The following is a 14051-nucleotide window of genomic DNA, read 5'->3' on the forward strand; positions in this document are numbered from 1 at the left end:
AAATGTTTTTTATGTTCAAATTCTATTGAAGATGAATTTCATTTTATTTTAATATGTCCCATATATGAAGGCTATCGCAAAAAATACATTAAGCCTTATTACTGGAAAAAACCTTCAATGTGTAAACTTCTGCAACTTTTTAATGTTGAAAATGTAAAGGAACTATGTAATCTGGGTAAATTTATTCACTTTGGTTTACAAATAAGACAAGATTTACTTAATGCAAATTAGATATAATATGTACACCTGCCACATTCTCCTGTTAACCTACCTGTATGTGTATATTGTTTATATTTATTGTATTGATAAGCTGTATAGCTTAAAGTTAATAAAGAACTGAACTGAACAGGTGACAATCAATTACAGTTACGTGTAAGTTTATAATTGATTTTTTTTCTGGGGGGTTTTCTTCTTTTCAAGTTCACTGCGCATATGATCATTTACTTTCAAATTAGTATAAATATATTTATAAATTAATTAGCTCATAACGATTAATATTTAATGTAATACGTTAATTGTAATGTTCTTTCTATTGTTCTAAAAAAAAATTTTAAACTTTCTGAATAAAATCTACCAAGGGAAAAACTTCCAAATAACTAATTATTCCATCTGAATAAACCTTACTATATGCAGTCAGCGTTCTGTGTGTTATTATAGGGGAAGAGATATTGACCTTCTTTTTTTTTTTTGGAAAATCTGAAAAAATATTTTATTTTAGATTTATATCTAAAGAGCATGTTAGAGACCAACAGGTGTAAAGTCAAATATATACTGAAACGGCATTATTTTTATTATGGAAAATCGCGGATTTTTTTTTCAAGCGTGAAAAAAAAATCTTTTTGGATTAATGTAAATTTGAAACAAAATTAAGTACTTTAAGTTATAAAAATTTACAAACACTGTAGTTTGAGCAAAACCAACATATTAAATATATAAACAAATACCATGGTAGGAAAAATTAACAACGTCTTTGTGTGGACCTAGGTTTACTGTGTAGAGTTTTTAGCCCGAGGGGTAAGACCTGACATGAGTTATGGACACGACTTATAACTTTATTTTCTCTGTGCAACAAAAATAATAAAAGCATTCATTCTTTGTTTCTTAGCATGTACATTGTGAAAAGAAAACGAGTTCATGTCAAAATGATATTATTATTGATGTATTGTCTAAAAATAAACAACATACATCCCATCACTAAACAATGTATTTCGTGGAAAATGTTATTTATGGCCCGTTTAAAAACACTTTCTGTGACTTTCATAAGAATAGTGTTGTGATTTTAAGATTAGGGGTTATTTAAGTAGATTTAAAGATAAATTGATACGATCATGAAAATCAATAAAATTGTGATCCATAAGCATCCACTCTCCTATCTAAGCCCCTTCTGACTTTCCAATATCGATTCCAGCATCGGTTTTTGCTTCGCAGAGGCCATCCCACACATTTATTGATTTCTTTCACCAGAGCATTAATTATCCTTCCATTTTGTGTAAGACGCATTCCCCATGGTGACAAAACAGAAAAACCGAAGGATATGTGAATCTCGCAGTGACGTAAATACAACCAGACGATAAGAACCATCATGGCCGCGGCCATTGTTACATGTTTGGCTGTGGCCAATATTTTCGTTACGTTCGCTTATGGACGATCAGCAAATTATGGGAAAATTTCAATCGCTGATCTACCTCGACTATTTGATGTAAGTAAACTTACTGTGCACAGATGACTATTTCTAAGTTAACTGTTTATATAATACTCGGATCCTGTTATCTGCAATACTGAATATCGTGTCGCCTTCTTGTCAAAAAAGTTATATTTATCAGCACACTTAAATGATTTCAGGTATTTCATTCAGGCAATAAACAACCTGTTATTTTGTTATTTACCTTGTTTTTATCTCTACACAAGTTTAGATATAATGGGCACAGTGTAATGAAAATTGACAACGACACCAAATCAATAGAAGTCTGACGATAACATTGTTTGTCGACGTGAAAATTATACACCTGTCACTGGGTCTTCTCTCTTATTTTTTTACATTCATTAATTTTTTGCAGATATGTTGAATAACTCTTGCGTGTATCCAACAGACTCGAAAAAATATCACGAGCCAATATGTTATGAAGTATTGTCATTTCGTTGTTTGTTCGTTCCGTCCTTAAAAGTTGATTTTCTGTGTAACAAATACATACAAAAATGCCAAAACGGAACATATGCATGTTATTGAGAAACGAGAATTAATATACTCACATTCAAGAGGGACGCGATCTCCCTTATAAACTTTGCTTTTTGAGTGACACCCTTCCTGGAAAACACAGACCCCATTATTATTGACCCTTTAATATGAATATACCGCATTATTGATTCTTTAATGTCTAATTTTGCCTTTGAAAAATGTAAAATATACATGTACTATAATACAATGCTATTTGTAGCACGCATTGTATACATGTGTACTATGTAGATATTTCAAAAGAGTCGTGTTTACCTAGGATTATACATTAATAGTCATTAGTAATGTGATAATATATGAACAAAGTACACCGTAAAATAATATATACATCAGCACTTTAGGTGAAATAAACCAGATTTTATTATCTAAAAAAGTAAGTCAATGATAAAGCAAATTTTTGAACTAAATACTAGCATATCGCGGAAACAATAGTTACAAACATGTTCACAATTGATTTTTTCTTTCTTAAAACCTAAATGTTTTCCGTGGGCAGCGAGGGGGGGGGGGGGGGGGGGGAGGGTGACCGTTTGACTTTTGATCTCGTAAATGTTATTTATATATCCCAGTAGCTAGCGTTTACTACATGAGGAACAACAACAATTCTGTCATAAACTGTTTTGGCAAATAATCACGGTGCTTTTAATTTCACTATTGTCGCGATATATCATTTTCCGCCAAATCAAACCAATCATAAATACTATCACTAGTTTTCAAAAGACGTCTCAATGCTTTTACCCTGATCATTACAGTGTGAAATTAAAACCATGGCGATTAATACGTGAAATTTGAACACCATGCAATCAAAACGACTTACAGTATGTTGAAACAGAATAAAATTTATTAAATGCAGTTTGACTTATTTTTTCAGATGATAAAAACTGGTTTTCACCGAGTGTGCTGATATATAATTAATTTTACGGTGTGCGTTACTCAAGGATTGGGTTGGAAGAAAGCACGTTTATTAATATGAACGTTTATTTCTGGCTTTTTGATCTTTCACAGGATGCAGCTTTATTCGATGAGGTTTACGATCAGAGAAGTGTTAATTCGGCACCGGAAATGGTTCCACACTGGCCCGGAAGTGACGTCAAAGTTGGTCAAGTAGGTGGCGTTGCAGTTGACACCAACAACGAAGTTGTTATATTTCACAGAGGAAGCAGAAAATGGGAATACAAGTAAATATCTAAACAGTGTTCAGTCATTTTTATAAGAAATATAAAGATATTTAACGTTCCTAATAATATCTGCGGATAGTATCTAAATAGAAAAGAAGAAATTCTAATAGAAATACTCTAATGAATCGAATTAATTAGTATTCTGCTGGTTTTTGATGGGTTTGAAATCCTATAGAAACAATTATAAATATTGAAGCATATCATTTAGCATACAGATTTGTATAAAAGCATTTTGTTAACAGCTTAGAAGTCAATATATCGATAAATGTACGTGTTGTAAAGAAAATAACTAAATTAAATATCATTGGTAAATCACTATTTTAATTATATGTCTCAAAACATTTGCAGTTCGTTCGATGAAAACAACAGATTTATCGATCCTACTGGAGCGATCAAGGAAAACACCTTGGTGAGGGTGGACCCAGCCACTGGGCACGGGATAGAGAGTTTCGGAGCAGGGAGGTCCGTACGAAAAACATGTCTTAAACGGATGTAATCATTCTGCCAAAAAGCAAGCTAGTATCTTAAATACCACCGTAGTTATAATGCACTCAGTTTCCACTTGTTTCAGATTCTACATGCCGCATGGGCTGACCATAGACAAACAAGGAAACCTGTGGGTCACAGATGTGGGATTGCATCAGGTTTATTATTGATTTATTCTCATTGAAATCAGTACAATGTGATACAAATTATACAGTGAAATGTTAAACCATTACCCATTTTCTTTCTGTTTTTAGGTCATGAAAATTCCAAAAGGTTCTCACGAGCCAACCCTTACATTGGGTGTTCATCTTACGCCAGGAAGTGACGACAAACATTTCTGTAAGCCGACAGATGTCGCTGTCGCTTCTAATGGAGACTTTTTCGTCTCAGATGGGTACTTATAAAATTAATGATTTTCTATTTCCGTCACCAGTACACGTGTAAGACCTTATAACCTGACCTTTTGTTAGTACTTACGGTCAGTGATTAGCATGGGATCGTGACATAGCAACTATACGACCCAGAATCGGCTTATATTCCTGTTATCAGACGGACTTTACGTCCCGTTACCGAATTGTGTGTTGGGGGAGGGGGGGGGGGGGGTCCGTGTTAAGTTTACTCTAAACAGTCATTCTTTATAAAACTGTTTAATATGTTTGAATAATTACACGACCGCTAAGTCTAATTAATGTCAGATTTTCATAAAATACCAGTATGCTTCTATTATTCATGTAGTTTTATCTTTAACCAATGTCGTAATTCCACTACAATTGTTTATTAAGACCGTCGCATATACGAGTATATCGTTTTCAAGATATTCACATATATTTCGTCTGTTTGGACAGGTATTGTAATGGCAGAATTATGAAGTTTAATAAAGATGGAAAACTTCTACATCAGTGGGGCAGAATGTTCGAAGGTACGGCAGATCACAAAAGAGTAAAGAATCCGAAATGAAGATATATTTAAATGAAGTAAATATTTGAACCACTATGAAAGACTAACTAGCTATGAGTGCTTACATTAATACAGGACCAGTTGAGGCGGCAGGGAACGCTGATTTCTTCATCCCCCACAGTCTGACCCTCATCGAGTCACGTGATACGATCTGTGTGGCGGACAGAGAACACGGAAGGTAAGTCAGCAAATGTCAAGGTCGAATTATATATTATGTAATACATAAACATATATTATTGTTCACGAAATCTCATACAAATATAATTATACTTTTTAAAAAATCGGTTGTCAGGGATATATAATGTTGAATATTTTTAAATGTACATACATGTATTTACATTAAACAAAATCTGACGTTATGCGCGGTCACCAGACACAGGTTTAAATTTGCTTACAGTACTTATGTTTACGCTTTTTATACAGGATCCAGTGTTTCTGTGCTGGTCTGAAGAACGCCAACGAAACGGGTCTGTTCGTGTCCAGTATTAACAAGAGGGAGTTTGGCAAAGTGTTCGCCATCTCTTACGATCCAAACTGTGAGTCCTTCTAATTGAATTCACAGTGAAAGTTGCAAATAAAGATCATTATGAAAAATTAAATCTCTTTGAATAAATATTTATCTATTTCAAAGAAACCAGTGACGTAAATAGCCATGCAATGTACAGTGTAATCATTTGGATATATTTAGATTTAGAATAATCATGGATTGAAATTCGGAGAAAAGTGTACTATAGTAATTGATAAAGGAATTGTGTTGTCATTGTCAATGTCTGCATTATATTTATGGCCCTAAATGACCACGCCTGACTCAGAGCCTCCCTCTACTTTGCAGTGGATGTGATTTACGCTGTAAACGGACAGACATACTCGGTTTCCGAAGTGCTGGGATTCACGGTAGAACTCTCGGGCAACATCGTAGAGAAGTGGTCCCCAGATGGATTGGTACTGAAATTCTTTTTTAAAATTTTAATATTTAGTATTTTAATATTCAATAACAATTTTCTTAATAATCATAATAATATAACTAATTCAATAAAAGACAAAAATGTTGATGCTGTATATGGTGCACCTTGCAGGGATTCGGGATGCCCCATGACGTGGCAGTGTCCCCCGATGGCGCCAGTATTTATGTGGGGGAGATCCGACCTGACAGAGTGACTAAATTCAGAAGAGTCTGAGGGATAATATCAGTCTAAAGGAGTCAATGTCAAACTTATGTGTTCTGTGTTGTTTTGTACATCACTCATCGAACTAGTCGGGAATAGGGGTGGGGGTAGCTAAAAGCAAATTGGGGTTAAAATTTAGTCTGATAATTACAGGCGCACGTACCATGTTGATGTCACACATATAGCACATAATATATATTTTAATAAGATATTTGGGAAAAATAATTAACGACTGTATACTAGTAAAAAACGTATGTCTTATCATCTTGGGATAAAACTGTGATATACATGTATATGACTACATTCTATTATAATGTTATCACTGTTATAAAGAATGTTTCACAGTAAGTTATGGGAAGTTACATGAAGCCATGGTCTTCTGAAATTATCTATATTTTTTCCTCGTGTTTTAAAGAACGATTTTCAATAAATGCATTGTTTTGTTGTGTATTTTTATTTTTTGAATCGAGAGAGAAAACGGGAAATTTCGTAAAGTTATTGTAGAGCACTTTAAATGTTTCTGTCTCTGACTATAGCTGACAAGATGCGATCAATAACATGGGCGTTTGATGAGTTCAATTATATATTCTTTTTGGTCGACATACTTTATGTTCGGATTTTGAGGGGGGTCCGCCCCCCCCCCCCCCCAAAAAAATAAAAAAAATATAGCAAATATGCCTTAGACTCACCCTTGGTATACACAATTAACCCTCCCCCACCCTGGAAAAATTGTCTGTATCCGCGCACGTACTTTTTACATAATCAGTATTATATGATGCAAATCTTTCTTATTTTATAGCAATTGTCCTTCCGTTTTGTAAATACTATATAATATGGCAGCCAGTAGGCATGCTAATTAGTATAAAAAATAATAAAACAGTAAAACAAATTTGGAATCACATGTACAGTAATCAGGCGCAGTATTGTTCACATAAATTTTAAAGGACACAAACGGCGATGACTACAATATTTTGTATGGCTTTCTTAGTAACTGATGAAAATGTGTAATACATAATTTGGGTGTTCCATTCTTTTACATTAGACAGTATAGTTTATACGGATTTCTTCCATTTGCAATTTATAGACGACAAATACTAGATATGAATTGCGACTTTAATACCAAATAAATTATAAATCTCTTTTGTTGATACAAATACACAGTTAAATAAATATGTTAACTATAGAACAACTTCCGAACGACATTTACACACAAAAAATAACATGAAAACCTGAAGAACAAACAATGTCAGCACTAGTTTCAACTTAGGAATTGGCTGAAAAAATGAAAACAAGTTGTACCAAGGACAGCTATAAAGTAAATAAACATAACGGCGTCCATTATTTTCCACGATTTCCACAAGTGTCTGTGATGGAAGTTCATACATAGCTAGGTCTATGTTTTTGCAGTTTTCACCAAAATATCCGACTCTTTTGCACTACTATTAGCGGACTTTGGCTGCTCCTGTGTTTCCTTAACAACCGGTGCATTTTTACCTCCTTGTTTCGAGAGCTCCTTCTCTAGTGAAGTTTCGAGATTCTCTTTGTTTTCCGGGGTTTTACAACTATGCTGCTTAACATGGCGGTTCGGAGACGAAACGTTTTTCGAATTTCCTCCGGATTTATTGTGCTTATTTTTATTTCCATGCGGTGACATCATTTGCTGCATCGGTGCGTTTGATACCGGAAGTGACGGTCGCTGTGGCTGAGAGGGAGCACTTGATTCTGAAGGTGGTCGTTGTGATTGCAAAGGAGCCACAGGAGGGTCGGGGACTTTTTGAGTTGGTTTAGAACCTTTTTCCATTGGTTTTGTTTGAGATACTGGACTTGCTTTCTCCATTGTCTTTGGTACTGATGTTTTAGTTTCTGTAATTTCAAATGATGGCTTCAACACCTGCACAAATTGAAAATCAAATTGTCCTAATGATTCTGCAAGAAAACAAAACCAACTTGTCGGTCAAGTAGTTATGAATGGGTAGTTTAGGGACATTTAGTGTCAAAATATCTCAATTTTTTTAAAACTAAAATAAACTGCTTACAGATTTTTCGTTTTTATTGTTGTCTGTTCTTTTTGTGTCGAGTGCCTTGTCTCCAGGAATCTGCTTGTCATCTGATACCTGCAGGGTATGATTAAGATTAGCTCCGAAAACTCATCATGCATACAAACTCTTTCTGGTTATATGTAATTAATTTTTTTATTGCTTTCCTTCATTTAAGAAGTAATTTAAATCCAAATATACTAAATATCAATAGTATCATTGAAAAGAAAAACAGCTTATAGTTTATGTATTGCAATGTCTAAGAATTGTTTACACTTGTTGATTTGGACTTTTCTTTGAGCATCTTGAAGGCTCCATCTTTGGAGGATTCCACCTCCAGTTCCCCCTCGGAAACCTCCTCCTCCGAGTCGATGCTGACGTCAGTTGTATCCTCATCAGTGGGCTAAAAAAAGTAATCAAAGTATTTGCAATATAAATATAAATTAACTTTATTCTGGTTGATTCGGCGGAGATTTGGTACAACCTCTGGACTGCCGAAATTGTAACTTACCCTGCACTTTCTAACGTACCTCGTAATCAGGGTCTTCTTCAGAAAGATAGCTGTCTAGGTCAAGGTTAGTGAGGTCATCCTCGGAGCCGTCAGATTGGTCGGGGTGCTTTCTTTTCTTTTGCTCACAGGTCAACAAGGAGCATTCGTTCAGGGACTCTGTTACAGACAGAAAACCTGATCAACCTTAGTCAGCTTTGAAAAAGAATGAATCCACACACATTTTTTAAAAGATAAAATCATCTTTAACATTGCCAGAGAAGGCTATAAACTCATGAAATTAACCTTGTTCGAACTAAGTTTTAAAACTTTTGCCCAATCAAGAAATTGATGCTCGATGCAAACAGACGTTACCAACACTCACTGTGCTTGCTGCAGGTGAGGAACTTCCGGATGTCTGTCTGCTTCACGTGACTTGTTGAGAGTCCAAACAACCGGAAGGTGGCGTTCTTCAGATTTCCCAGGAAGGAGGACGAAGGGAGGCGCTTTCTGGGGGAGACCTTCGATGATAAAAAATTCATAACGTACAATGAAAATAATTTTCATCGCGCGCGAAATATTGAACCAGATGAACACAAAGGTTACGATTACCTTTCTGCGGGCGTGAATTTCCTGTAGCCTTTCTGGACTCATCGTCTTTGACTTGACGCTACGCGTCGATTTCCGGACGGGACCGGAATAGGAAGATTTGTTATGCTTTGATCCATGTATAAAGATCTTAGTTTCTTTCAGAAAACAAATCTAGAGGGTAAAAAAAATATTATTCTGTCAATGTCGATATTATTAATATAGTTTAGAAGATGACTTAATGGTACAGTTTAAAAAAGGACTTACGAAAAATGTCAACGGGAACATCAAAAATCTTCTGAATAACTCCAATAAACTTTGGTCTTCCTCTGTAATCTGTAATGTACAAGGGAAATAATTTTTAAAACGCGTTGTACAGAGAAGAAACGCGGTAAATAGAGTTGTCTTTCTTTAATTAAGTGACCATCCAATAACATATCTTTTGCTATAACAAAACTCAAATTAAAAGAAATGTTGTGCTTAAAGCGTTCATATATATAATTTTCATTTATGTTTATATTTTTTACCTTGTCAACCCAAGCCATTTCCGGACTTTTCTCGGTAGATATCGGTGACGTTTGCACGTGTTTTTCTGACGTAGTTATGGCCTTTGGTTCCAAACACTGCGTGATTCCCTCCGAAACCCACAGCATGGTGTCCAGGACAAACATCAGAGATTTACCCAGAAAGTTGTCCAGAGCTGATCGAGTTCTCCTCTTGACGAATCGCACCGACCTGTGTTTTGTAATTTTCATGATCTGTAAGGAATTCAATATTTGTTTAAAAAAAAAAAAATTCCTCAGAAAGTATGAGCTTTTATTACACTCCAATAAAATATTGATAGGAATACCACTGAATTTTAGTACTTGAATGTTAGAAATTAGATTAATGTTTTTTGTAAATGGCTATAAACCTTTTGGGGTCTTTTCTGGAGAATTGGGTAAGATTCCTTCAAGTCTGCTATCTTGTCTCCAGTGACCACATCAATATAGGATCCTATTTAAAACAAAACGTATGATTTGGATTCAGCAGTGTTAGGGATTTAATTGATGGAATAATTTGTTTGTGTGTGTGCTCCTGTCATTTTCATTTTCAAGTTTATCATTTCCATACCTCCCAACACAAGCATTATTCAAAGAGGTGGCTAATTTACAACCAGTCTGTAAGAAAACGTCACCTCTGTCATCAAAACACTGATCCCCCACTCCCCAACCCCTGCATACTATTTTCCCAAGAAAAATCGGGGCCAGGTCAGACTCTCCTTCCCAGAAAATTGAGCCTAAATACAGACATCGTCGGTCTTTTATCTCAACCAATGCCAAATTTTCTCTCGGAGAAAACTAAATTCAAGTATACTAAAATTTTCCCCTAAATGAAAGCACGTGTGTATTTATCAGCTTCATTTAGTGACCCAGGACGAATAAACCATTTTCTAAAAAAATTTACAACAGACAATTGTTGAAATCTTGTCCTATACCTCATGTACATGTACGTAAATTGGAGCCACTGCGCAGATATTCTTTCATTCTGTAAATCATTTTTATAAGATTCGAATATGAATATAAGCATTTCTGAACACAATATCCGATTAATATATATATATATATATATATATATATATATATATATATATATATATATATATATATAACTTAAACAATTATTTCTTGCTATCCTTTAACATTCGATGCCTGAGAGATACTTTTTTTCAAATATCTGACAGTGTTATAAACGGCATAAATCTTGTGTCTGATTTATTCCGACTTATAAAAATATTTCATGAATAAACTCCTCTTTTTTATACCCAAATAATGATTTTGATTATTCACGATTTTTCACAAAATTAAAGAAAAATAATACAGAAAGACAGAACGCATCCAAAGTAAAATAGAACCATTTAAACAAGGCCTTGGACTTTCAGTAGGTTGTAAATATCTATTTCTTGCGTCAAAACAAGTTTAAAATGACGCTGGTTTCAAGCGAAATATACACCGATTGCGTATTCTTAACTCAAAAGCCAAACAAATCATGTTGATTTCAAAGAGGCATGGCTGAATGGCCAGCAATGAAATAGACAGGTCTACGTCACATTGCTGTTTGACACAACTACCTTAAGTCCAAGCTCTTGTTAAAATGGTTCTAGGTCTAATGCTAGACCCGGGCACGGATATATAGTTTTAAAATGAGATCAGAAAACGTACTGTCATATTCATGTGTATCAGTTAAAAAATCATTACAAGTTTCTATGCTTTGATATCAAGTCATTCCTATATGTATATAGACATTGTTGTCACTGGCAAAAGATTAAGGTACTTCACTACACCGAGACTTATTATCGTTTTACTAACAGCATGCCAGTTTGCTTGTCGGGCCGTGTTAAAATTTTGTATGTCGATTATCATATTCCTCACCGATTGGTTGTTCGATTTCATTGATGTGAATGCTGATTTGCATATCAAACACAGAACCCAGAAACGCACTGACCAATGACATTACATGTACATGATGTTTTGGTAGTGAATATCAACACGTGGACAGTCCAAAGCCCGTTGTTTGTTAAATTTATTTCTTTACGTTTTAATTTCGTTAATATCCAATAGTTTCCGTAATATTGGGTTTACTTCAAGACTGGTTATTTCATGCAAGAGCGCTTCCTATCCCAGTACAAAAAGATTTACCGGGGAGTATTCGATTAATGCGACGTTCGTTAAACAAGTAGAAACAGTGGAGGACGTTTATTTCATTTAACAAACAACAAGCTTTGGACTGTCCACGTGTTGATATTCACTACCCAAAAAATCATGTAATATCATTGGTCAGTGCGTTTCTGGGTTCTGTGCTTGATATGCAAATTAGTATTAACTTCAGTGAAATCTAACAACCAATCGATAAGTAATATGATAATCAGCTTACAAAATTTTAGCACGGCCCGACAAGCAAACTGGCACGCTGTTAGTAAAACGATAATATACTTTTTAAGACACAACGTCACAAGATGGCGATTTAAATGTTTTGTTAAACTGTTTGTATCAATCGATTCCGATGTATATCGTCATAGCTCAGTGGTTAAAGTATCAGGCTTGTGAACCGCAGGTAATGAGTTCGAATCCACCTGGGGTTTTTGTTCATGTTTACTGAATGACATTTTTGAAAATATCATTTTTTATCTAAAATTGTACATTTTCTCGCCTCTTTGATATATATAATTCTTATCCATCATTCTTTCTATCATAATCAAGTAAATTTCTGCTGATTTGAGAAACTATTTCAAGGTGTAGTGAGGTACCTTAATGTCACATGTTTGTCAATATAGGATATAATTATCCTCAATTTATTTGCCAGTTTATAACTAATTTGTTTATCTGCAACACCATGATTTACTCCATATTCTCACTCTCTCTCCTCTCTTTCTCCCTCTCTCTAAGTACGAGGTAATATATTAACTCAGCCTACGACGATCTGATTGGACAAAGGTTAAAACATTATGTCAATTTTTTTCTGGAGTAAACGCTTTTGTAGTTCACAGTACGGTGATTGGCTGTTCCACTTTTTGAGTATCAATTACAGAACTTAAAATAGCGCTGACTGTACTGACCAATCACAATGCTTGTTGCGTGTTCAATCGAACACGTGTTGTTATCTACTAGACTGCCATAGCACGTGTAAACAACCCTTTGCGATTGGTCAGTATTATAAATAACATTGATTGGTTCTTCTTTGATGTGCAAAGTAGTCTTCATTTCATTGAACCCGAACAGCCAATTGATGAGTACACAGTAATTATTGAAATCGATGAATGAATTTTTTACAAGTTCGATCAAGCAAACTGACATGCTGTTAGTGGAATACTAGTAATAGTTTATCCTTCGAATGTCTTTGTACTCGGGTATCGAAGTCCAATGCTCCAATAATCGTACTAACTATAAGCAAAGTTTTAACGAGTCTACATTTTCTTATTCTCGTGTGCAACATAATTGCATCTATCTTAAATTCTTACAACCAGTTCCAATTAGATTCACCAAAAACGTACCGTAAATAGAAATCCTTGGAATATCAAACATTGTTAAGGTCTTACATGTTAATAATTGTTTGTATCGATCGATTTGATTGAATAACATCAAAGCTCAGTGGTTAAAGTATCGGGCTTGTGAACCGCAGATAACGAGTTCGAAGCCGCGTGGGGCTTTTGTTCATATCCACCGAAATAAATTTTTTAAATCAATATATTTTCATCCAAAATTGCATATGTTTGGCCTATTTGACAAATATACTTCTTATGCGTCATGTTATCTAGTATCATAATCAAGTAATTTTCTGCTGATTTGAGAAATTATTTCAAGGTGTAGCAAGCAATTTTAAGCAAGTCGCGTTTTTATTACTGTTAACAAGACTGTTGCTACGGAAAAACCCGTTTCATGACTTTACTTGTAATGAGGGTGTGGTAGGGGAGGGACAAATGATTTCTCACCAGCTAGTCGTTTTATCTGCAAGATGTCGGCCAGGGACTGAATACCCCACTCTAACGCCGAGAGGCCTGCTTCCGTCACCAAACACGCCTGCTTGACTCTCTCGTACCACTGGACGGTGCTGTCAATGGCGGGGATATCCTCTAACTCCTCCCAGGTCCTGAAGCGAGGGTCCGACTCCGCCATATCTCTGCTGACAGTTTCCATCTCTCCGTGATACTGTCCGTCTTAACTGCTGTCGTGAAGGCGGCAAACTAAACTGACCTCGCTCTCGTGATGACAACTCAGCAAGGCTCGGTCACGCCTCACTGGATTGTTGTTATTGTCCATGCTGTGTGATTTTTTATATCAAACATGGGAGAGTTAAGTTTTAACTAAATTTGGAAAAGCTTTCAAATTATTCTGACTTGTATAATTCAATTCATATATTAATAAAAGATGTGTTTTTTTTGTCATT

General features: G+C 35.1%; 2 protein-coding genes across 2 annotated transcripts; one reads left to right on the forward strand and one right to left on the reverse strand.

The window, feature by feature from the left end:
* The first annotated feature begins 1467 nt into the window (after positions 1-1467).
* On the forward strand, positions 1468-6467 carry LOC128176236 (peptidyl-glycine alpha-amidating monooxygenase A-like). The gene is made up of 10 exons (XM_052842413.1): positions 1468-1699; positions 3236-3408; positions 3757-3870; positions 3980-4052; positions 4149-4288; positions 4740-4813; positions 4927-5029; positions 5275-5387; positions 5684-5793; positions 5928-6467. The coding sequence occupies exons 1-10, from the start codon at positions 1583-1585 to the stop codon at positions 6027-6029; spliced, it is 1119 nt and encodes a 372-aa protein (XP_052698373.1). The 5' UTR covers positions 1468-1582; the 3' UTR covers positions 6030-6467.
* A 649-nt stretch (positions 6468-7116) lies between these two features.
* LOC128176235 (uncharacterized) lies at positions 7117-13857 on the reverse strand. Its single transcript, XM_052842412.1, has 10 exons — positions 13597-13857; positions 10042-10124; positions 9656-9886; positions 9396-9464; positions 9153-9302; positions 8926-9061; positions 8584-8720; positions 8328-8456; positions 8054-8131; positions 7117-7908 (listed from the first exon to the last, which is right to left on the reverse strand). Exons 1-10 carry the CDS (start codon positions 13799-13801, stop codon positions 7411-7413), a joined length of 1716 nt encoding a protein of 571 aa, XP_052698372.1. The 5' UTR covers positions 13802-13857; the 3' UTR covers positions 7117-7410.
* Positions 13858-14051: the final 194 nt, after the last annotated feature.

Source organism: Crassostrea angulata, chromosome 3, assembly GCF_025612915.1.
Source record: "Crassostrea angulata isolate pt1a10 chromosome 3, ASM2561291v2, whole genome shotgun sequence".
Classification (NCBI taxonomy): domain Eukaryota; kingdom Metazoa; phylum Mollusca; class Bivalvia; order Ostreida; family Ostreidae; genus Magallana; species Magallana angulata.